General features: G+C 45.6%; 2 protein-coding genes across 5 annotated transcripts in view; one reads left to right on the top strand and one right to left on the bottom strand.

The window, feature by feature from the left end:
* LOC129857942 (janus kinase and microtubule-interacting protein 1-like) overlaps positions 1 to 9,551 on the bottom strand; it is a 48,756-nt gene extending 39,205 nt beyond the window's left edge. For 3 of the 4 annotated variants that reach the window (XM_055926656.1, XM_055926658.1, XM_055926657.1), the window contains exons 1-3: positions 9,285 to 9,550; positions 9,013 to 9,088; positions 7,496 to 7,574 (exon numbers count right to left, since the gene is read on the bottom strand). The gene's annotated coding sequence lies outside the window, so the exon portion shown is untranslated. Of the gene's footprint in view, positions 1 to 7,495; positions 7,575 to 9,012; positions 9,089 to 9,284 lie in introns of all 4 variants that reach the window. The other variant, XM_055926655.1, reaches the window with a different exon arrangement.
* An 82-nt stretch (positions 9,552 to 9,633) lies between these two features.
* On the top strand, positions 9,634 to 21,048 carry LOC129857941 (wolframin-like). Its single transcript, XM_055926654.1, has 10 exons — positions 9,634 to 10,120; positions 10,928 to 11,314; positions 13,797 to 13,873; positions 14,069 to 14,213; positions 15,321 to 15,494; positions 15,694 to 15,774; positions 15,866 to 16,023; positions 17,148 to 17,384; positions 17,629 to 18,504; positions 18,763 to 21,048. Exons 2-10 carry the CDS (start codon positions 10,930 to 10,932, stop codon positions 19,537 to 19,539), a joined length of 2,910 nt encoding a protein of 969 aa, XP_055782629.1. The 5' UTR covers positions 9,634 to 10,120; positions 10,928 to 10,929; the 3' UTR covers positions 19,540 to 21,048.
* The last annotated feature ends 347 nt before the right edge of the window (positions 21,049 to 21,395 follow it).

Below are 21,395 nucleotides of genomic sequence, written 5' to 3'. Positions count from 1 at the left end.
GCTCCGACCTGAAGATCACTGACGTCATGATTCAACCTTGTTTTTTCCCCCCCAGAGTTAACAGTTGTCTTGAAAGCAGCATAAATCCAGAGAATGTCTGACTTTGATGACAAAATTTGCCCACAACGACCGCCGCGCCACCTTCTTGTTCAAGTGAGCACAGCACAACAAGGTGAGTCCAAAAATTTATTGTATGCTGCTGCATAAATGATGTAATATACCAGGGAGATATTTATACTGTAGCTAAGAAAGTTGTGCTAAGTATATGTTGTATACTAAGCTGTTAGTAGCCCATGTGCCTCACCCTAATAATTTGGTCCATTTCACACTCATAACTTAGTATACTGTTCTGACTTGGTCGTGCACATGTAGGCTGTAGCCTGTTTTAGAGAAATGTAATCATCAAATATTGTAAGAGCTTTCATTGTCTGTTTATATGCCCCCTTTATTTATCCTACGGTTCTGACTTGGTGTACAAGGAGAATACTGTAAGGCCGGGCCAGGTTCTGAATTCTGTGCTGTACATTTCAAAAGTGATGAACAAATAGTTATATTGACTACACCTGTCCAAGCTCGCTCATTAATGTCATAATTGAAATTACGGATTGCCTCATCATTCCCTTATGCCATAGTTTGTACAGTACATCTCAATTGTCAGTAGAGACTACATTTGTTTAAGCAAGTCAGCCATATCAGCTATGTTTTTTGAAAAGGCAGTAAATGAGGCTGAATGACCTGTTTCGCTGCCAGACTCCGCTGACAGCCAGGTGTAACAGTGGTAAGGATTCACTTCATGGTGCTGAAAAGAAAGCTCTGCTGTTGGGACAGCTTTATGTAGCCCTAACAGTTTGTGGGCACCGTTTGTCACCGTTATAGTGCAATTAATGCACTGTTTAGTGTTGTGGCTTTGCTAGCATGCATCTAAAAAACATTTTGGGAGTTTGCCCCACCAAGAGTTACATGCTAAAATTGCCACTGACTCCAATGATTCCCAAAGTTGTGTCAAGTTGGCTGGATGTCCTTTGGGTGGTGGACCATTCTTGATACACACGGGAAACTGTTGAGTGTTAAAAACTCAGCAGAGTTTCAGTTCCTGGCACCTTCCAGTGATGGAAAAAGTACCCAATTGTCAAACTTGAGTAAAAGTAAATATACCTTCATAGAAAATGACTAAAGTAAAAGTGAGTCACCCAGTAAAATACTACTTGAGTAAAAGTATTTGCTTTTAAATATACTTAGGTATCAAAAGTAAGTGTAATTGCTAAATATACTTAAGTATCAAAAGTATAAATCATTTAAAATGTCTTATATTAAGGAAACCACACCGCTTAATTTTCTTGTTTTTTAAATGTATGGATAGCCAGGGGCAAGCTCAAACACTAAGATATAATTTGCAAACAAAGTGAGTCCATCAGATCAGAGGCAGTAGAGATAACCAGGGATGTTCTCTTGATAAGTGTGTGAATTAGACCATTTTCCTGTCCTGCTAAGCATTCAAAAGTACTTTTGGGTGTCAGGGAAAATGTATGGAGTAAAACGTACATCATTTTCTTTAGGAATGTAGTGAAGTAAAAGTAGTCAAACATATAAATAGTGAAGGAGATACCCCAAAAAACTACTTAAGTAGTACTTTCAAGTATTTTTTACTTAAGTACTTTACACCACTGGCACCTACTACCATGTCCCGTTCAAAGGCACTTCAATATTTTGTCTTGTCCATTTACCCTCTCAATGACACACATACACAACCCATGTCTCAATTTGTGCCAAGGCTTAAAAATCCTTCTTTAACCTATCTCCTCCCCTTCATCTACACCAATTGAAGTGGATTTAACAAGTGACATCAATAAGGGATCATAGCTTTCACCCGGATTCACCTGGTCAGTCTATGTCATGGAAATAATGTTTTTTTAGAAAAGCGGCTAACGAAGCTACACTCTAAAGCACACACTCACTAGCAACAAACATAGCTTGTGCGTAGCAACAGTTTACAAAAGACCCCTGGCTGCAAGAACTGACTCATCGCTCAAAACCGCACCAGAAACAAAGAAACACTCAAATCTACAAACAGAACAAAAAACAGACATGAAAAGCTGCCAACCGACGGCCCCTTGGGGTCCTTGTTTAAAGTGTGGCCCTTCTGTTTCCCTGGCTTCATCCTTTATTCTCATCTTCCTCCTCATCCTCACATCTCCCAGAGCCTAAAAATAGAAGCAGATCAATATGGAGAAGTGAGGCTGCTCGCCGCACCGGCGATCTAACAGCAAGCAACATCTCACGTTGGCGCACAGCCTCAGCTGGGTGTCCTGTTACAATATAAAGCTCTCTGAGCACTTGGAAAAGCACTATGTAAATCCTATCCATCATTATCAAGGCAGCATCTCAGTCACAAGTTACCACTGCTGCTGTGGTACCCAGGCTTTGTTCCATTCTGAAAAAACAGCTCCCTTCCCTACAAAGGGAACTTCAAAGGGTGGGTAGTGGACACTAGGGGCGCATTCCCTAGAATGTTGGTAATGGATACAGATATTTAACTACTCCGTCACTGTCCACTCTAACACAAACCCTGGTTGGTTGCTATGGTTACCTGAGGTTCCCTTCTTCCTGTACGTCAGAAAGTCAGAATAATAGTGAAGACATTAAAACTATGAAATAACACATATGGAATTACGTAGTAACCAAAAAAGGTTTAAACAAATCAAAATATATTTTATATTTGAGATTCTTCAAAGTATCCACCCTTTGCCTTGATGAAAGGTTTGCACACTCTTGGCATTCTCTCAACCAGCTTCATGAGGTAGTCACCTGGAATGCATTTCAATTAACAGGTCTGCCTTGTTAAAAGTTAATTTGTTGAATTTCTTTCCTTCTTAATGTGTTTGAGCCAATCAGTTGTATTGTGACAAGGTAGGAGTGGTATACAGAAGATAGCCCTATTAGGTAAAAGATCAAGTCCATATTATGGCAAGAACAGCTCAAATAAGCAAAGAGAAATGACAGTCCATCATTACTTTAAGACATGAAGATTCCGCAAGTGCAGTCGCAAAACCATCAAGCGCTAAGATGAAACTGGCTCGCATGAGGACCGCCACAGGGAAGGAAGAGCCAGAGTTACCTCTGCTGCTGAGGATAAGTTCATTGGAGTTAACTGCACCTCAGAAATTGCAGCCCAAATAAATGCTTCACAGAGTTCAAGTAACAAACACATCTCAACATCAACTGTTCAGAGGAGACTGCGTGAATCAGGCCTTCATGGTCAAATTTCTGCAAAGAAATCACTACTAAAGGACACCAATAAGAAGAAGAGACTTGCTTGGGCCAAGAAACATTGGCAATAGACATTAGAGTGTTGGAAATATGTCTAAATTTGAGATTTTTGGTTCCAACCGCTGTGTCTTTGTGAGAAGCAGAGTAGGTGAACGGATGAACTCCGCATGTGTGGTTCCCACCGTGAAGCATGGAGGAGGTGGTGTGATGGTGCTTTGCTGGTGATACTGTCAGTTATTTATTTGGAATTCAAGGCACCAGCATGGCTACCACAGCATTCTGCATATGCCATCCCATCTGGTTTGTGCTTAGTGGGAATATAATACTTTTTTTCAACAGGACAATGACCTCCCGAGTGGTGCAGTGGTCTAAGGCACTGCATCTCAGTGCTAGAGGCGTCACCACAGACCCTTGTTCAATCCCGGGCTGCATCATAGTCCCATAGGGCGGTGCACAATTGGCCCAGTGTTGTCCGGGTTAGCGGAGGGTTTGGTAAAGTAAGAATGGGTTCTGAACTGACTTCCCTAGTTAAATAAAGATAAAATACACCTCCAGGCTGTGTAATTTGACCAAGAAGCAGAGTGGTGGTGCTGCATCAGATGACCTGGCCTCCACAATCACTCGACCTCAACCCAATTGAGATGGTATTGCGTGAAGGAAAAGCAGCCAACAAGTGCTCAGCATATGTGGGAACTCCTTCAAGACTGTTGGAAAAGTATTCCTCATGAAGCTGGTTGAGAGAATGCCAAGAGTGTGCAATACTGGCATCAAGGCAAAGGGTTACTACTTTGAAGAATCTCAAATCTAAAATATATTTTGATTTGTTTAACACTTTATTGGTTACTACATGATTTCATGTGTTATTTCATAGTTTGATGTATTCACTATTATTCTACAATGTAGAAAATAATTTAAAAAATAAAGAAAAACCCTTGAACGAGTAAGTGTCCCCAAACTTTTGACTGGTACTGTATATATATATAAACAAAAAGGTCATATTTCTGTTATCATGTCTTAACTTTTTCTTCACCTCCAGTCCTCCCTGACCACTGAATTTAATGAACTGTATAATAGGGGACATAAATACGGTGATTGCCTAACATGAGGCTTGATCCTGTCCTATCGTCTTAAATCAGTCACCACCCGACAGGGATAAGGAAAGGATGATAGACTCCCTTACCCTTCTTTTGTCTGGACTTAAACACTACTGTGATCTCTACCATGAGCCATTAACTTGATGCCAACTCCAGCACTGCTGTCCCGCAAATGGAACCCTCACTAGCCTTGCTGGGTGTAGACCCAACACCCTGATGGAGATTAGCACAATGAAAGGGATTGGACTCATAAGAAGCAAATTATTCTAAACCTCGGGCTTGAGATTATTACCCAATACATGGAAAAATTTGTATGTGGGTATGCTTAACAGAGTTTGAATGGAAAGTGCCACAGCAGGAAATTCACTCATCCCCTCCAACTGGATTGCACTAATCTAGTAATCAGGTTTAATTTATAACTACCTCACAGAACTGCTGTTAAGAAATGAATCCCCCTCTATCTTCCCTCTCATTCCTTCTTTCTGACTCTCATTTTCCATCTCTCATTCACCCACATTCATTCTCTCTCCCCTTCTCTGTCATTCATGTCTCCCTCCATCATCCCTTCCCTCTCGCGCCCTTACCCCTCTCTCTTTAAATAGACACACAATCCTCTCTCTCCTTCCTCTCTCCATCCCTTTGTTACCTCTGGCTGTGTGAAAAAGTAATGGTTCCATGGTGAGGGTGGGGAGCTGACAGTCCAGGATCTCCCTGAAGGCCCTGAGAACCTGGAGCTCAAACTCCAAACACTCCTTACGCTCCTACAGATGGCGAGGAGGAAAGTGAGAGAAACCAAGAGAGAGGCCAACCAATAACAAAATAATTATGAACACTGTCTGTTGAGCATAAGGATTCTACAATGGGACACAGTACACAGTAACACTTTAATTCCCTATTGTTTGAGTGGTGAGGTTACTATGGAGTCATGGGAAAGCTGGTCCTGGACCTGAGCATGACCCCGGCTTCAGATTGTTTAGCTCCACCCTCAGCTGATCCTGTCTCCGCCTCTCCTGGGCCAGAAACACTCCCAAGAGCTGCAACTCAAAGTCCCTCAGAGAGAGAGAGAGAGAGGTGTAGAAATAGACAGTGTTTCAATGTGGTTGTTAGAATGGAGTGGCTGCAAATCCAACTTTCCTGGACCCCTCTTTCCAACACTAAAGTTCCTGAAGCTTCAAATCAAATCTTATTTGTTACATGAGCCGAATACAGTGAAATGCTTACTTACAAGCCCCTAACCAACAATGCAGTTTAAAAATATATATATAATAATAAAAAATAAGAATAAGAAATAAAAGTAACAAGTATTAAAGAGCAGCAGTAAAATAACAATAGCAAGACTATATACAGGGAGGGTACCGGTACAGAGTCAATGTGCAGGGGCACCGGTTAGTCGAGGTAATTGAGGTAATATGTACATGTAGGTAGAATTAATAACGTGACTATGCATAGATGACAACAACAGAGAGTAGCAGCGGTGTAAAAGAGGGGCAGAGGGGGGGCAATGCAAATTTTCTGGGTAGCCATTTGATTAAATGTTCAGGAGTCTTATGGCTTGGGGGTAGAAGCTGTTTAGAAGCCTCTTGGACCTAGACTTGTCGCTCCGGTACCGCTTGCTGTGCGGTAGCAGAGAGAACAGTCTATGACTAGGGTGGCTGGAGTCTTTGACAATTTTTAGGGCCTTCCTCCCTCTTACACCGCCTGGTATAGAGGTCCTGGATGGCAGGAAGCTTTGCCCCAGTAATGTAATGGGCCGTACGCACTATCCTCTGTAGTGCCTTGCGGTCGGAGGCCGAACAGTTCCCATACCAGGCAGTGATGCAACCAGTCAGGATGCTCTTGATTGTGCAGCTGTAGAACCTGTTGAGGATCTGAGGACCCATGCCAAATCTTTTCAGTCTCCTGAGGGGGAATAGGTTTTGTCGAGCCATCTTCACGACTTCTGTGCATGTGCGGGATCCTCTACTTGTTGCACAGTCTCGTAGAGATCAGGCTAGTCTGACATAAATGGTATTTGTTTAATAAAGTTATATCAAAGCTGAAGCAATGTCTGCAAGATCACTTATTGATTCTATATAACATAACCAAATATAATAGCATAATATAAGGTCACTGTAAGACAGAAAACAATCTAATTTCTTATGAAACTTTAGGATGTTTGTGCAAATGGTCCCATTTTTGGCAAAACCTCAATAGCCCACTTCCTCACCCACTAGGCAAAATATGTGCTGTGATTGAAACTTAACACAGGTAGACTATGCGACAAATTGTTTCCACCAACTGCTCTAAAATTGGCTCACTGTCCATAATTCAAAAGAACACGGTATAACTCAAGAAGATCTCAATTTAGGTAAGGAAACACGTGCAGAACGTGATTCGGCTCTTCAGCTCTGGGGAAAACGGATCCAGGCAGGCGGGACGGGGAGGTTAGCTATGGATCCGCAGCTTCAGCCTTTTTAGAAATGGCCTTTGTCCAAGTCGTACATGTGGTCATGGCGATTAGCGGTCAGTGCTGGTCAGTATGTGTCCGAGCAGCAGCTCCTGCAGCACACTGATGTCCAGCGAGGACAGACCCAACATACGAGCCAACTCTGCCTCCTCTTCCTCACCCACAGGGCTTCTCTCCATCCCTGGAGCCTGCTGCCTCTGTCCTTCCCAAACTCCTCTGAGCAGAAACACACACAAAGCTTTCAAAAAAAAACATAGAACACAGTAAGCATTCTCAACAGCACTTTGAAAAGAGAACACAACTGACTTGAGCCCTATACAGCCACTTACTGGTGAAACGCTGCTATTGCATCGGCTTACAAAAAAAAACACTTGCCGAGAACAAAATTGCATATGTACCACCCCTTCGCATGCACATGTGCACACACACAGGAACATACGCACACACACGCAGACACATACAGACCTGTGAGGGCCTCCCAAGAGCCTCCTGACAACAAGAACCACCAACAGCAATAATCTTAGAGCACATCTAATTACATAACTACTACACCCTAGAGTCTAGACACTATGTAACACACTACATGGGCATACACACACACAATAGAGCTCTTCACAATGAGAGTAACATCTCCTCTCCCAATAAACAAGTGTGTTTATGTGCGGATGTGTGTGTGTGCATCTCTCACCCTGTTGTTGGAACTCTGGGGCAGTTAACTCTCTCTGAGGTTGCCTCTTCTTTCCCTTTGGCCACCCACCTTTACGTTTCTGTGGCAAAAAACAACATCCATAAAAAAACGTTGTTGCAGTAGTCCTGGACTTCCTGACAGGCCGCCCCCAGGTGGTGAAGGTAGGAAACAACACCTCCACTTCGCTGATCCTCAACACTGGGGCCCCACAAGGGTGCGTGCTCAGCCCCCTCCTGTACTCCCTGTTCACCCATGACTGCGTTGCCACGCACGCCTCCAACTCAATCACGACACAACAGTAGTAGGCCTGATTACCAACAATGACGAGAGCCTACAGAGAGGAGGTAAGAGCCCTGGGAGCGTGGTGCCAGGAAAATAACCTGTCACTCAATGTAGACAAAACAAAGGATCTGATCGTGGAGGGAGCACGCCCCTATGGGACCGCGGTGGAGCAGTTGGAAAGCTTCAATTTCCTCGCCGTACACATCACTGACGATCTGAAATGGTCCACCCACACAGACAGTATGATGAAGAAGGCGCAACAGCACCTCTTCCTGGTACGGCAACTGCACCGCCAGCAACTGTAGGGCTCTCCAGAGGGTGGTGCGGTCTGCCCAACGCATCATTGGGGGCAAACTACCTGCCCTCCAGGACACCTACAGCACCCGATGTCACAGGAAGATCATCAAGGACAACAACCACCCAAGCCACTGCCTGTTCATCCCACTATCATCCAGAAGGCGAGGTGAGTATAGGTGCATCAAAGCTGGGCCCGAGAGACTGAAAAACAGCTTCTATCTCAAGGCCATCAGACTGTTAGATAGCCATCACTAGGTGGCTTCCACCCGGTTACGTTTCCCTGCACCTTTGAGGCTGCTGCCCCATACACACAGACTTGAATTGCTGTTTGTATTGTTGTGAAGTGTTAGATATTACTGCACCGTTGGAGCTAGGAACACAAGCATTTCGCTACACCCACAATAACATCTGCTAAACATGTGTATGTGACAAATCAAATTTGACCTGATTTGAATTGCAACAGCTTTTGTGAGTATGATTTGCCTGTGTGCATGGAGAAGAGTGTCATTGCTTTCTCTCCACCTTTGGCTCAATCTGTGTATGAGACTCCAGTGGTTCCTGGTCCTCCTCCAGTAGCAGACAGGGGGCAGGGATACCCTCAGGCCCTGGGGAGGGAGGGGAGACAAGGGAGCTCCACACTGGCCTGTAGGTATGACACGTCATTCTCCAGCAGAAGGGGTTGTGGATGTGCTGTTGTGAATATGCAGATAAACAGTTTCTGTAGTTCTGTACTTGAGCTGTTGTCTATTGATATTCTGTATTACGTCATGTTTCATGTTTTGTGTGGACCCCAGGAAGTGTAGCTGCTGCTTTTGCAACAGTTAATGGGGATCCTAATAAAATACTAAATACACAAAATGTTATTCTCATTATCATTATCATAAATATCATGTGTTTGGAAACGGGTTTTAAGATGTTTCTACATGGGTTGCTCTTACCATCTGACTGCAGTTCAATCCCTGCCTCGGAGGTGAACTGACCCAGGTAGGACACACGTAGGACACGCATACAATTCTGAGAAGCAAAAGAAAATAACATGCAGTGCATTAAACGGTACTCAGAACTGACACAACTAAGCTCCGTATTGACTGTCAACACATGAATAAATAATCTGCTAAATGAAATATCATCACTCGAATGCCTTACGCTGTGTTAAAACGTGCTGAGTAACTGAGATCCACAAATGATCCCCAAAAAAGTTGCCACTCACCTATACTGTCAGTCCTCATTCTGGACGGACAACGTGACAGGTGCCCGCCCCATTGATGAAGGCGACACGTGGAGGTGTTCCCGGAATCACCTGCGAGCCCAGCGCCAGGTGCAATGTTGCGGCGGCCGAGGTGGGCACCGGGACGAAAGCGAACCCGTGGTAGAAGATATGAGAGACCTCGGTGATTGTCGCCGGGCTCAGCGTCAACTCAAGGCTCGGACATTGGCAATTCCCTGCGAACAAGGAGACAGCCACATGATGAAGTAGCCAGGAAGAGCAATCGAGAATGGAGCTATGTAAACTTCAGTGGAATGTTTGCATAGGGAGAATCTGTGGACATGTTTTTACAGTGTAATTCTTATGGTGTGACTAACACATTTACATTTTATGCGTACATGAACGTATGATGTATAGTTCTTATCGATGCATGTAGGCTATGGCACATAAATCATGTCATAAAAATATATAAAGACGTCATCCTATCAATCTATTCTCTGCGCGACAATATTTCGACGGTATATTGGTGATGCCTGAAAGAGAAAGCTCGGGAAATGTAGACTTCCTGGATCAGTAGCCAATCATATTAAGAGAAGAGGAAGGCGTCACTAAAAAAAACGTCCAATCATAACACGTAAAGTGGATGTTTATTATGTTGTGACAGCTGGAAGAGTTCTCTCCTCGCTATAAGTGGAGTTTGATCACATATGCGCTTATGGCACCGAACTGTAAAAAGTGAAAGGGATGAATGAGAGGAGACCCTGAACAACTTAATCGGGACATTTCTAGTAGCTTCTTGTCGACTAGATGAAACACAGATCGAGTCTGTGACTGCAAAGGTGAGAGAATAACGCTGACATGTTTGTTTTGGACAATCTGTACTGTCCGTAGGAAGAACTGCCAGTTGACTGTCATATCACAATTTAGCATTGATTAAAGAATAGCTTGTCATTTTTAAAGCGACAGGCGCGTGTTTCGCATTATATTTTAAACTGGTCACCAACTTTTTTTTTTAAATGTAGTCTAAAACAATGAGTCACCTGACAGTCCATTTGCTTATACTTTCCACCGGTCAAATCAAAGTCATTGGCTTGGGGAAATCCCCTGCATTGCAGCAGAACACGTCATGGTGCCTCCATCTCTTGCATGCCAACCTGTCACCCTGTTCATAATAGTGGTAGTAGCTTCTTATTTTGGTGCCTAAAGTCGAACTGGTTTAGGCTCTAGATTTGTTAGTTTGGGATAAAAGAACTTGGACCATATTTGGGGGTCAAGAAAAGCACTGAAAGTGACACAGCGGCAAGTTTGGTCGAAAGACACATTTTAAAACTTTGTCCAGAAGGGAAGCTATGGGCTCCCTTTTGCAGTGAGAGTTGAGTGATTGGAGCAGAAGAGGATTGTGCCACGCAGCTGTTGTGTCCTCGCTCTCTCTGCCCCCTGGCCGTACTCTGCTGTAGCTACTGTAGCTGTGTCAACAAACACGTGCTTCCATTCCACGCAGCTGGTGTGACCCTCATGCATGGGCTATCCTTCCATGATTGAATACTGATTTTTTTTTTTTATGATTCTAAAAAGCTCTGTCTATAAAGGTTCAAACTAATTTAGCCATTCAGTGGTAAATTGATTTATCTTTCTCTGTCTTTCAGGCATGGAACCATCACCCGCTAACACCCCAACCACCCCGAAACCTGCCCCTTCCTCCCCGCCACCCTCCTCTCTTTCCCCACCTACCCCTAAATCTACCCCGGGCACTAGACCCACTGTGACCCTGCCTAAATCGCCCCCGACCTCTCCGGTCTCACCTTCCAGACCTTTTTGTCCTGGCCCCCCTCTCTCTCCCCCCGCGTCCTCCCTCTCTAACCCTCCTGCCTCCCCCCTGCGGCAGCCAGTCAGACCTGTCTCCCAGGCGGGACGATCCCAGCTCAATGCAGCCAGCAGGGCTACGGATGAGAGGAGGGGGGCTGGTGCTGCTGGAGATACCCCGGGAATGCACCCTACTACCCCTCTACGACAGGCTTCAATAGCTGAGCCAGGTGAGTACAGTCAAAGACACACACACATTGACCACAGAGCTCTGGACCCCTGCTAAAGGCTTTGTAACCCAACACAATCACTCCAACCCTAATACTAAGTGCAATCAAGGACATCCCCCATCGTGCACAAAAGTTCACACAACAATAAAAAATCATACCACATCCCTAATCTAACCACTTTGCTTTGTCTGTTTGCCTATTATGTTAAGGCTTTTGGGGTAGGGGACATGGCTCTAATGGTGACTCTGTATTTCCCTTTCTGCCTCATCCTCTCCGCCCCACCCTTACCCACCAATCAGAGCCACTCCCTCTGTGGCACGTGGCCTATCTCCATGACAACAGCAGACGTTGACCAGATCATGTAAAGTAGTCAGTCCGGGATTGCTGTGTAAGGCAGAAAAACATCTCTCCTACCACCCCTATCCTCCTATCCATCTACTTCTCGCCAAGCTATTTTGGTACTACTGGGAAAAGCCTGAATGGAAAGATAATTCCTTTCTCAATGCTTGGTATGGCTGCTTCAGGTGTACTATATCTCTGATACAACACATAAGGTACAGAATTTGCCAAGCAGGGTAGACCAAGTTTCACATTTTTATGTCACACGCACAAGTACAGTGAAATTACTTTCTTGCAAGCTCAAAACCCAACAATGCAGTTTTCAATGTAATACTAAAAATAACATGAGGTAGAACAAAAACACACAAGAAATAAAAGTATGAAGAATACGAGAAAGTAAGAAGCGATTTACAGGGTCCGTTCCAATAATCAAATCAATCAATCAAATGTATTTATAAAGCCCTTCTTACATCAGCTGATGTCGCAAAGTGCTGTACCCAGCATAAATCCCCAAACAGCAAGCAATCAGGTGTAGAAGCACGGTGGCTAGGAAAAACTCCCTAGAAAGGCCAGAACCTGGGAAGAAACCTAGAGAGGAACCAGGCTATGAGGAGTGGCCAGTCCTCTTCTGGAAGTGCCAAGTGGAGATTATAACAGAACATGGCCAAGATGTTCATAGATGACCAGCAGGGTCAAATAATAATAATCACAGTGGTTGTTGAGGGTGCAACAGGTCAGCACCTCAGGAGTAAATGTCAGTTGGCTTTTCATAGCCGATCATTCAGAGTATCTCTACCGCTCCTGCTGTCTCTAGAGAGTTGAAAACCGCAGGTCTGGGACAGGTAGCATGTCCGGTGAACAGGTCAGGGTTCCATAGGCAGAACAGTTGAAACTGGAGCAGCAGCACGGCCAGGTGGACTGGGGACAGCAAGGAGTCATCAGGCCAGGTAGTCCTGAGGCATGGTCCTAGGGCTCAGGTCCTCCGAGAGAGAATTATCAAGCGCATACTTACATTAACACCAGATAAGACAGGAGAAATACTCCAGATATAACAGACTGACCCTAGCCCCCCGACACAAACTACTGCAGCATAAATACTGGAGGCTGAGACAGGAGGGGTCGGGAGACACTATGGCCCCGTCTGACAATACCCCCGGACAGGGCCAAACAGGCAGGATATAACCCCACCCACTTTGCCAAAGCACAGCCCCCACACCACTAGAGGGATATCTTCAACCACCAACTTACCATCCTGAGACCAGGCCGAGTATAGCCCACAAAGATCTCTGCCACGGCACAACCCAAGGAGGGGCGCCAACCTGGACAGGAAGATCACGTCAGTGACTCAACCCACTCAAGTGACGCACCCCTCCTAGGGACGGCATGGAAGAGCACCAGTAAGCCAGTGACTCAGCCCCTGTAACAGGGTTAGAGGCAGAGAATCCCAGTGGAGAGAGGGGAACCGGCCAGGCAGAGACCGCAAGGGCGTTTCGTTGCTCCAGTGTCTTTCCGTTCACCTTCACATTCCTGGGCCAGACTACACTCAATCATAGGACCTACTGAAGAGATGAGTCTTCAATTAAGACTTAAAGGTTGAGACCGAGTCTGCATCTCTCACATGGGTAGGCAGACCATTCCATAAAAATGGACCTCTATAGGAGAAAGCCCTGCCTCCAGCTGTTTGCTTAGAAATGCTAAGGACAGTAAGGAGGCCTGCGTCTTGTGACCGTAGCGTACGTGTAGGTATGTACGGCAGGACCAAATCGGAGAGATGAGTAGGAGCAAGCCCATGTAAAACTTTGAAATCAGCCCTTGCCTTAACAGGAAGCCAGTGTAGAGAGGCTAGCACTGAAGTAATATCAAATGTTTTGGTTCTAGTCAGGATTCTAGGAGCCGTATTTAGCACTAACTGAAGTTTATTTAGTGCTTTATCCGGGTATCCGGAAAGTAGAACATTGCAGTAGTCTAACCTAGAAGTGACAAAAGCATGGATACATTTTTCTGCATCATCTTTGGACAGAAATGCTATGCGGCACATGTTTCTGTGTGTATCAATGCTGCCGGTCACCATGTAATATCCCCTTTGGCAGTAACCTTCCTAAGAAATTAATACATCAATCAGATGACTGTTGTCCCTATGTAGAGGAGCCAGAGGAGGAGCTGAGTGGGGAGGAGCTGGAGGAGAGCGCCAAGTCTGGAGACGCCAAAGCCCAGTCTAGGGTGAGTACTAACCCCTCCTAGCCATCTCCCATGGTCCACCCTGGTTTGACCACCATAGCAAACTTGAAAAGTCCTACCATAGAATCAAATATTAGAACTCAGAATTGAATAAGATCTCTGAGTCCTATATATGAGCCTCATGCGTCTGACAAGAATGAGCACATATTTGACATGATATGCTGTATCTGTGTGTAGGTGGGCCGTTACTACTTGGCCCTGGCCGAGGAGCGAGATGAGGAGCTGAACAACTGTACAGCGGTGAGCTGGCTGGTAGAGGCCACCAAACAGGGTCGCAAGGACGCCGTCAAGATGCTACAGCACTGCCTAGCAACCAGGAAAGGTGAGGGGGCGCGGCCTTATCCACTGCACAGGAAGTATATACAGTTGCAGTCGGAAGTTTACATACACTTAGGTTGGAGTCATTAAAACTAGTTTTTCAACCACTCCACACATTTCTTGTAAACAAACTATAGTTTTGGCAAGTCGTTTAGGACATCTACTTTGTGCATAACACAAGTCATTTTTCCAAAAACTGTTTACAGACAGATTATTTCACTTATAATTCACTGTGGCAGCATCATGTTGTGGGGGTGCTTTGCTGCGGGAGCGACTGGTGCACTTCACAAAAAAGATGGCATCATGAGTGAGGAAAATGATGTGGATATATTGAAGCAACATCTCAAGACATCAGTCAGGAAGTTAAAGCCTGGTTGCAAATGGGTCTTCCAAATGGACAATGACCCCAAGCATACTTCCAAAGTTCTGGCAAAATGGCTTAAGGACAACAAATTCAAGGTATTGGAGTGGCCATCACAAAGCTCTGACCTCAATCCCATAGACAATTTGTGGGCAGAACTGAAAAATCGTGTGCAAGCATGGAGGTCTACAAAACTGACTCAGTTACACCAGCTATGTCAGGAGGAATGGGCCAAAAGTCACCCAACTTATTGTGGGAAGCTTGTGGAAGGCTATCCAAAATATTTGACCCAAGTTAAACAATTTTAAAGGCAATGCTAGCAAATACTAATTGAGTGTATGTAAACTTCTGACCCACTGGGAATGTGATGAAAGAAATAAAAGCTGAAATAAATAATTCTCTCTACTATTATTCTGACATTTCACATTCTTAAAATAAAGTGGTGATCCTAACTGACCTAAGATAGGGAATTTGAACTAGGATTAAATGTCAGGAATTCTGAAAAACTGAGTTTAAATATATTTGTCTAAGGTGTATGTAAACATCTGACTTCAACTGTGTGTGTATATATGGAGAGATCCAGAGCAATTCAATAGAATCTTCTTTGAATTGGGACTGAAAAAGTGCAGCGTGCAGTTAAATGGAGCACTTATCAGTGTCATTGGGATTGTGGAACCAGTTGAACTGATTGGTTGTCTCAGTGCATGGTGTTCATTATTAGGCGTAAATGTTGTGTTTTGTCACCATTAGGCATCACGTCTGAGAACTTTGAGGAGGTGAAGAAGCTGTGTACGGAGACGAGGTTTGAGAGAGGAGTGAGGAGGGCTGCCCTGGTCATGTACTGGAAGCTCAACCCGGAGAAGAAGAGAAGGGTGGCGGTGTCTGAGCTGCTGGAGAACGTGGAACATGTCAATACAGAACCAGGTACAGGGAACAGTCTCTCTCACACACACACACACACACACACACACAAACACTCTCATACATTACATAGATGGCCACACAACAGTCACACAATAATGTAATATTATATGTTCATGAACACCGAAGAGACCTGAGAGGCCTAGTTGTTATTTAGCTAGTTTCTGAACTGTGTGTTCCTCTGTAATTCCTCCACCCCAAGGTGACGCTGCCTCCCAGAGCCCCATATCCAGCTCCACGCAGAAACAGAGAAGAGTTCTGGAGAGTCTCGTCACCAGCAAAGGTCAGTGTGTGTTTATGTAAAATAGAATCAAACGGAAAGGCATTGTAACAGTGAGTTAAGACTACCTCCCTCTTTCTCTGTGTCTTTACAGTCAGTTGTTATGACGTGGGTCTGGATGACTTTGTAGATATCACTAAGAAGTACGCTCAGGGCATCCCACCTAGTCCCACTATGGCTGGGGCCGGAGGTGACGATGACGATGATGACGACGTTGTGAAGAACCCAGATGACTTGCCCCTTCATCAGAAGGTCTCCACCTTTTTTCTCTCTCTGGGAATGTGTGTGTTCATGACATTTTCACACATTCACAATTTTATATTTGTTTTTATCTTGCTCATGGATTTACGCTCTCTCAAATTCAAATTGCTTTATTGGCATGACAAACATTGAGTAAATATTTCCAAACCAGCAATGTTACAACTGCATTTAGTCATATACACAAAGGCCAGTTTATTAGGTACACCCATCTAGTACCGGTTCGGACCCCCCTTTGCCTCCAGAACAGCCTGAATTCTTCGGGGCATGGATTCTACAAGGTGTCGGTATCAAGGGACCTAACGTGTGCCAGGAAAACATTCCCCACACCATTACACCACCGCCAACAGCCTGTACCGTTGACACCAGGCAGGATGGGGCCATGGACTCATGGGGCTTATGCCAAATCCTGACTCTGACGTCAGAATGACGCAACAAGAATCAGGATTCGTTGGACCACGCAATGTTTCTCCACTCCGCAATTGTCCAGTGTTGGTGATCGCGTGCCCACTTGAGCCAATTTGTTCTTGTTTTTAGCTGATAGGAGTGGAACCCGGTGTGGTCGTCTGCTGCAATAACCCATCCTTGACGAGGACCGACGAGTTGTGCGTTCCCGAGATGCAGTTCTGCACACCACCGTTGTACTGTGCCTTTATCTGCCTGTTTGTGGCCCGCCTGTTAGCTTGCGCGATTCTTGCCATTCTCCTTCGATCCCTCTCATCAACGAGCTGTTTTCCCCGCCGACTGGATGTTTTTTGTTTGTTGCACCATTCTGTAAACCCTAGACACGGTTGTGAGTGAAAAGCCCAGGAGGCCGGCCGTTTCTGAGATACTGGAACTGGCGCGCCTGGCTCTGACGCTCATACCGCGCTCAGTCGCTTAGGTTACTCGTTTTGCCCATTCTAACATTCAATCTAACAGTAACTGAATTCCTTGATGCCTGTCTGCCTGCTTTCTATAGCAAGCCACGGCCATGTGACTCGCTGTCTGTAGGAGCGAACCATTTTTTTGTGAACTGGGTGGTGTACCTAATAAACTGGCCACTGAGTGTACATTGGAATAATGTGTAATTTCTCTCGCACCCTTCCCCCCCCCCCCCCCCTCCTCTCTTCGCCTAGGTGTTGAAGTTTCCCTTACACGCCCTGTTGGAGATCAAGGAACACCTGATAGACTGGGCATCCCGGGCGGGCATGCAGTGGCTCAGCGCCCTCATCCCCACTCACCACGTCAATGCCCTCGTCTTCTTCTTCATCATCAGCAACCTCACCATCGACTTCTTCATCTTCCTCATCCCCCTACTCGTCTTTTACCTCTCCTTCTTCTCCATGGTCATCTGCACACTGCGCGTCTTCCAGGTAGGATTCACTTCACAGAGGAACTGAAAGAGGATAACCGATGTAATTACAATATCCTGTAATAAACTAGCAAGAACACTCATTTAGGGAGTGCTTACCACCTAACATTTGGTATTTTCTTGGAAAACCGAATGAAAATGGTTGGTACTATGTAACTATAGTTACTATGTTAAAGTTATTCCATGACAGTTAGCTATAGAATAATGTCTGTTCAGGATGTCAGCTGTTGGTGTTGTTCCTCCAGAACTCCAAGGCGTGGGAGAACTTCCGGGCTCTGACAGACCTGCTGTCTCGCTTCGAGCCGGGCCTGGACCTGGAACAAGCTGAGACTAACTTTGTCTGGACCCACCTGGAGCCCTACCTCTACTTCCTGCTGTCGGTGGTCTTCGTGGTCTTCTCCTTCCCCGTGGCTGACAAGGCCTGGATCCCCTGCTCCGAACTGGCCGCTGTGGCTCTGTTCTTCACCGTCACCTCATTCCTCAGCCTCCATGCCTCCGCTGAGCTCTTTGCCCGCCGCGCCTTGCTCACAGAGGTGTTATCGGGGGTCTGTGCCCTTACCCAACTATTACCGGAGAGCGTCTGGTTCCTGCGGGTGTTAGGCACAACGTTTGTGACGGTGCCGCTAGGGGAGATGGTGGCTCTGAACGTGGGCGTGCCCTGTCTTCTCTACGGGCACCTGTTCTACCTGCTGTTCCGCATGGCCCAGCTGAGGGGCTTCAGGGGCACTTACCTCTGCCTCGTACCCTACATGGTCTGCTTCGTCTGGTGTGAGTTGTGCCTGGCCCTGCTCCACTCCTCCTCCACCATAGGTCTGATTCGGACCTGCGTGGGCTACCTCCTCTTCCTGTTCGCCCTGCCTGTTCTCACCTTGGGCTTGGCGGCCATGTTGCTCTTCCAGGTCCTCCAGTGGTTCATGGCTCTGGAGATCACCAAGATGCTGGTGACTCTGACCGTGTGCGCGGTCCCGGTGGTGTTGCGGTTGTGGACGCGGTTCAGCCTGAACCCGCTGGTGGTGGCGAGGTCTCTGTCGCGGAGCAGCATAGTCAAGCTCATCCTGGTGTGGTTGAGTGCTGTGGTGCTGTTCTGCTGGATGTATGTCTACCGCTCCGAGGGCATGAAGGTAATCACAATAACTAGTTCACTACATTATGCAACATTATGCCAAAAGCGCTAGTTAAAACAAAATACAGGTAGTAACATAATACAAAATAACCGAATGACAGAACAAGATCAAATTGCAGTCAGCAGAGTACTATTTACAGTATTAAAATGTAACTAAATAAAGGATTCCCTGAATGTATGAAAAGTGTTCAATGGAATACATGAACTGTATAATAAACAATGTCAAAATGTAAGTTTAACCAAGTGTCTTGAACAGGTGTATAACTCCACCCTCACGTGGCCGGAGTACAGTAACCTGTGTGGGCCGAAAGCCTGGAAGGAATACAACATGGCCCAAACCCAGATCCTGTGTTCTCACCTGGAGGGCCACCGGGTCACCTGGACAGGACGCTTCAAATATGTCCGCGTCACCGACATTGAGAACGGAGCCCAGTCTGTCATTGGCCTACTCCCTGTGTTTGTAGGGGACTGGATGAGATGTCTCTACGGTGAGGCCTATCCACTCTGTGACAACCCCTCCACCCCCACTGCCCCTCCCCAGCCCCTACCCACACCCCAACCCCCCCCAGAAGACCCCTTATGCAAACTGAAAAAGCTGGCGAAGCACGAGTGCCACGTGAAGCGCTTTGACCGCTACAAGTTCGAGGTGACCTTGGGCATGCCCCTGGAGAGGAAGAGTAAGAACGGGACCGTCGTAGAGGACGAAGACGCCACCAAGGACATCGTCCTGAGGGCCAGTAATGAGTTTGGCCCCGTGCTGCTGCACCTGAGCGCTGGGAGCCTGGTAGAGTTCAGTACGGTTCTGGAGGGACGCCTGGGCTCTAAGTGGCCTGTGTTTGAGCTGAAGGCCATTCACTGTCTGACGTGTGCAGACGCCCGCGTGCCCAGCGGCAGGCAGTATAAGATAGAACACGACTGGAGGCGCTCGGCCCAGGGGGCTCTGCAGTTTGGGTTCGACTTCTTCTTTAACCCCTTCCTCACTGCACAGCTGGAGCAGGACGCTGAGACACAGGTGAGGGGTAGTGGCGGATGAGTGTAGCTGAAGAGCAATGGATCAATATAGAGAAGTGAATAAGTGTACACTATGTGGAGTCAATAAGTGTACACTAGAAGACGTGATTTCACTAAGGATTGTAAGTAATGCCTTATGTCGACCACTGTTAGGAGTGGCTGAGTGTACACTATGGGGAGGAAGTAAGTACACTGGGAGAACTGAATGTACACAGTAGTTTTGTCAGTAAGACGTGCATAATGTCTACCTACAGTAAGGGCTCTATTCAGTCAGCATCGCTGAAGTTCAGCTTTCCGGCGTGATTGAAATTTCAGGCAATGTTCCCGCTTTAGCGGAGACTGCATTCACGGTAAACGCTGCATATGTCGGCTCAATCGGAAATTACCATTAAAATTCTATTGCAGAATCTGTAATGATTCAGAGTTGCATATTGAATAGAGCCCAAATCTATGGTTCTGCATGATGTTTTCCACTTTACTGTAATTCCAGTACTGGGATTGAACTGCTTGTAGTGATGTGACTGTGTTCTTTACACCCTACCGTAGTAAAGCCAGCATAGACGCATAGCAGTATTGTGTGTATTGTTAAACAAGGCGTAAGTGTTTGTTTGTAGTGTATGAGTGTTTTCATAGCTGCTGAGCCAAAAAGTGTGCGAGGATAATATAATGGAGAATCTAAACTAAACCACTTAATTACAAAGGAGGGAGACAGTTTACACCGACTTTACACTTTCATACATGCAACACACACAAATACACACACGGCCTCAAACTCTTAATTCATGGACAAGTTTTTAGTCCGTCAACATTTCAGAGGAAGTGTGTGGGATAATACCAATCAACAATGTGATCACTAAGTTTATTAACCTTTTGCATGCTGTTCAACCATATAGGCCTACTGTTTGCACCCTTGCATACTGTAGATAAGGGGTCTCCATTTACATTCAGCTGTGGGCCGATTTCTTGAGTGGATGGTTGGGGGGTCGGAGCGTAGTTATAAATCATTTGTAGACTGTAAATTGACCACCATTTAAATTAAATTGACCACAACGGTTTTTTTTTTTTACAAGACTTGTGTTCTTTTTACAATTTGAGGCCTTATTTCAGTTTAATTATTTAGTTACTACTGTATTCTTATTTAGTTACTACTGTATTCTACAGTTATTGAATCTTTTTTTTTTTTTGCTATCTTCGAACGTAATTTTCATCATGTCGGAGAAACAAATGGACTTAAACTGTTCCGGTTGTCTCCTTTCAAATATGATGCTTTAATCATTATTGTGTGTCTTTTTCATACCCTTCTTGTTGTGACACCACACACCATTAGTTCACATTAGTATCAAAGTGCACTTATGTCTGCCTTGTTGTCCCTCACCCGCCTCTACCTCCTTCCCTCCCCCTGCTGTGCAGGGGTTTGGATCTGCTCTGATCCCACAGTTCCAGTCTGCAGGCCTCTAATGATGATGTCACTGTTGTGATGTCACTACTGTAACCCTCTACGCTACTGTGACTAATAAACCAATCATGGAAATCTCTGCTTCCTGAAAGGTTATTGCAATCTCACACTCCCTCTCTCTTTCACTCGCGCGCACACACACACACAGAGTCCCTATACCTTAATGAGCATGATCTTGTCGTTTTAGTCTGGATCTTTACTCTCTCCAGGGCTATGGCCAGCTTGTCCAGCAGAAGAGGTCACACACACACACACACACACACACACACAAGGTGCTGATTCTGCTTCGTTAGTGTATGTAATGACAGTGTATTAACACTAGGTGTTCCCCAGGCTACAGCACAGAGATTTGTTTTAGTGATGTATTTCAAATCTATTGAGCCATATGAAGACTGTTGGATCTACAAAGTACACAGACAGCA

This window comes from Salvelinus fontinalis, chromosome 6 (genome assembly GCF_029448725.1).
Source record: "Salvelinus fontinalis isolate EN_2023a chromosome 6, ASM2944872v1, whole genome shotgun sequence".
Lineage (NCBI taxonomy): Eukaryota > Metazoa > Chordata > Actinopteri > Salmoniformes > Salmonidae > Salvelinus > Salvelinus fontinalis.
This window is presented reverse-complemented; position numbering and strand designations above follow the sequence as displayed.

What these genes read in the sequence shown, in the direction of transcription:
- LOC129857941 (XM_055926654.1), top strand. Translation starts at nt 10,930, where the DNA reads ATGGAACCATCACCCGCTAACACCCCAACCACCCCGAAACCTGCCCCT. An exon ending in GGCTTCAATAGCTGAGCCAG is followed by an intron (nt 11,315 to 13,796) that starts GTGAGTACAGTC and finishes GTCCCTATGTAG; the next exon opens with AGGAGCCAGAGGAGGAGCTG. An exon ending in GCACACTGCGCGTCTTCCAG is followed by an intron (nt 17,385 to 17,628) that starts GTAGGATTCACT and finishes TTGTTCCTCCAG; the next exon opens with AACTCCAAGGCGTGGGAGAA.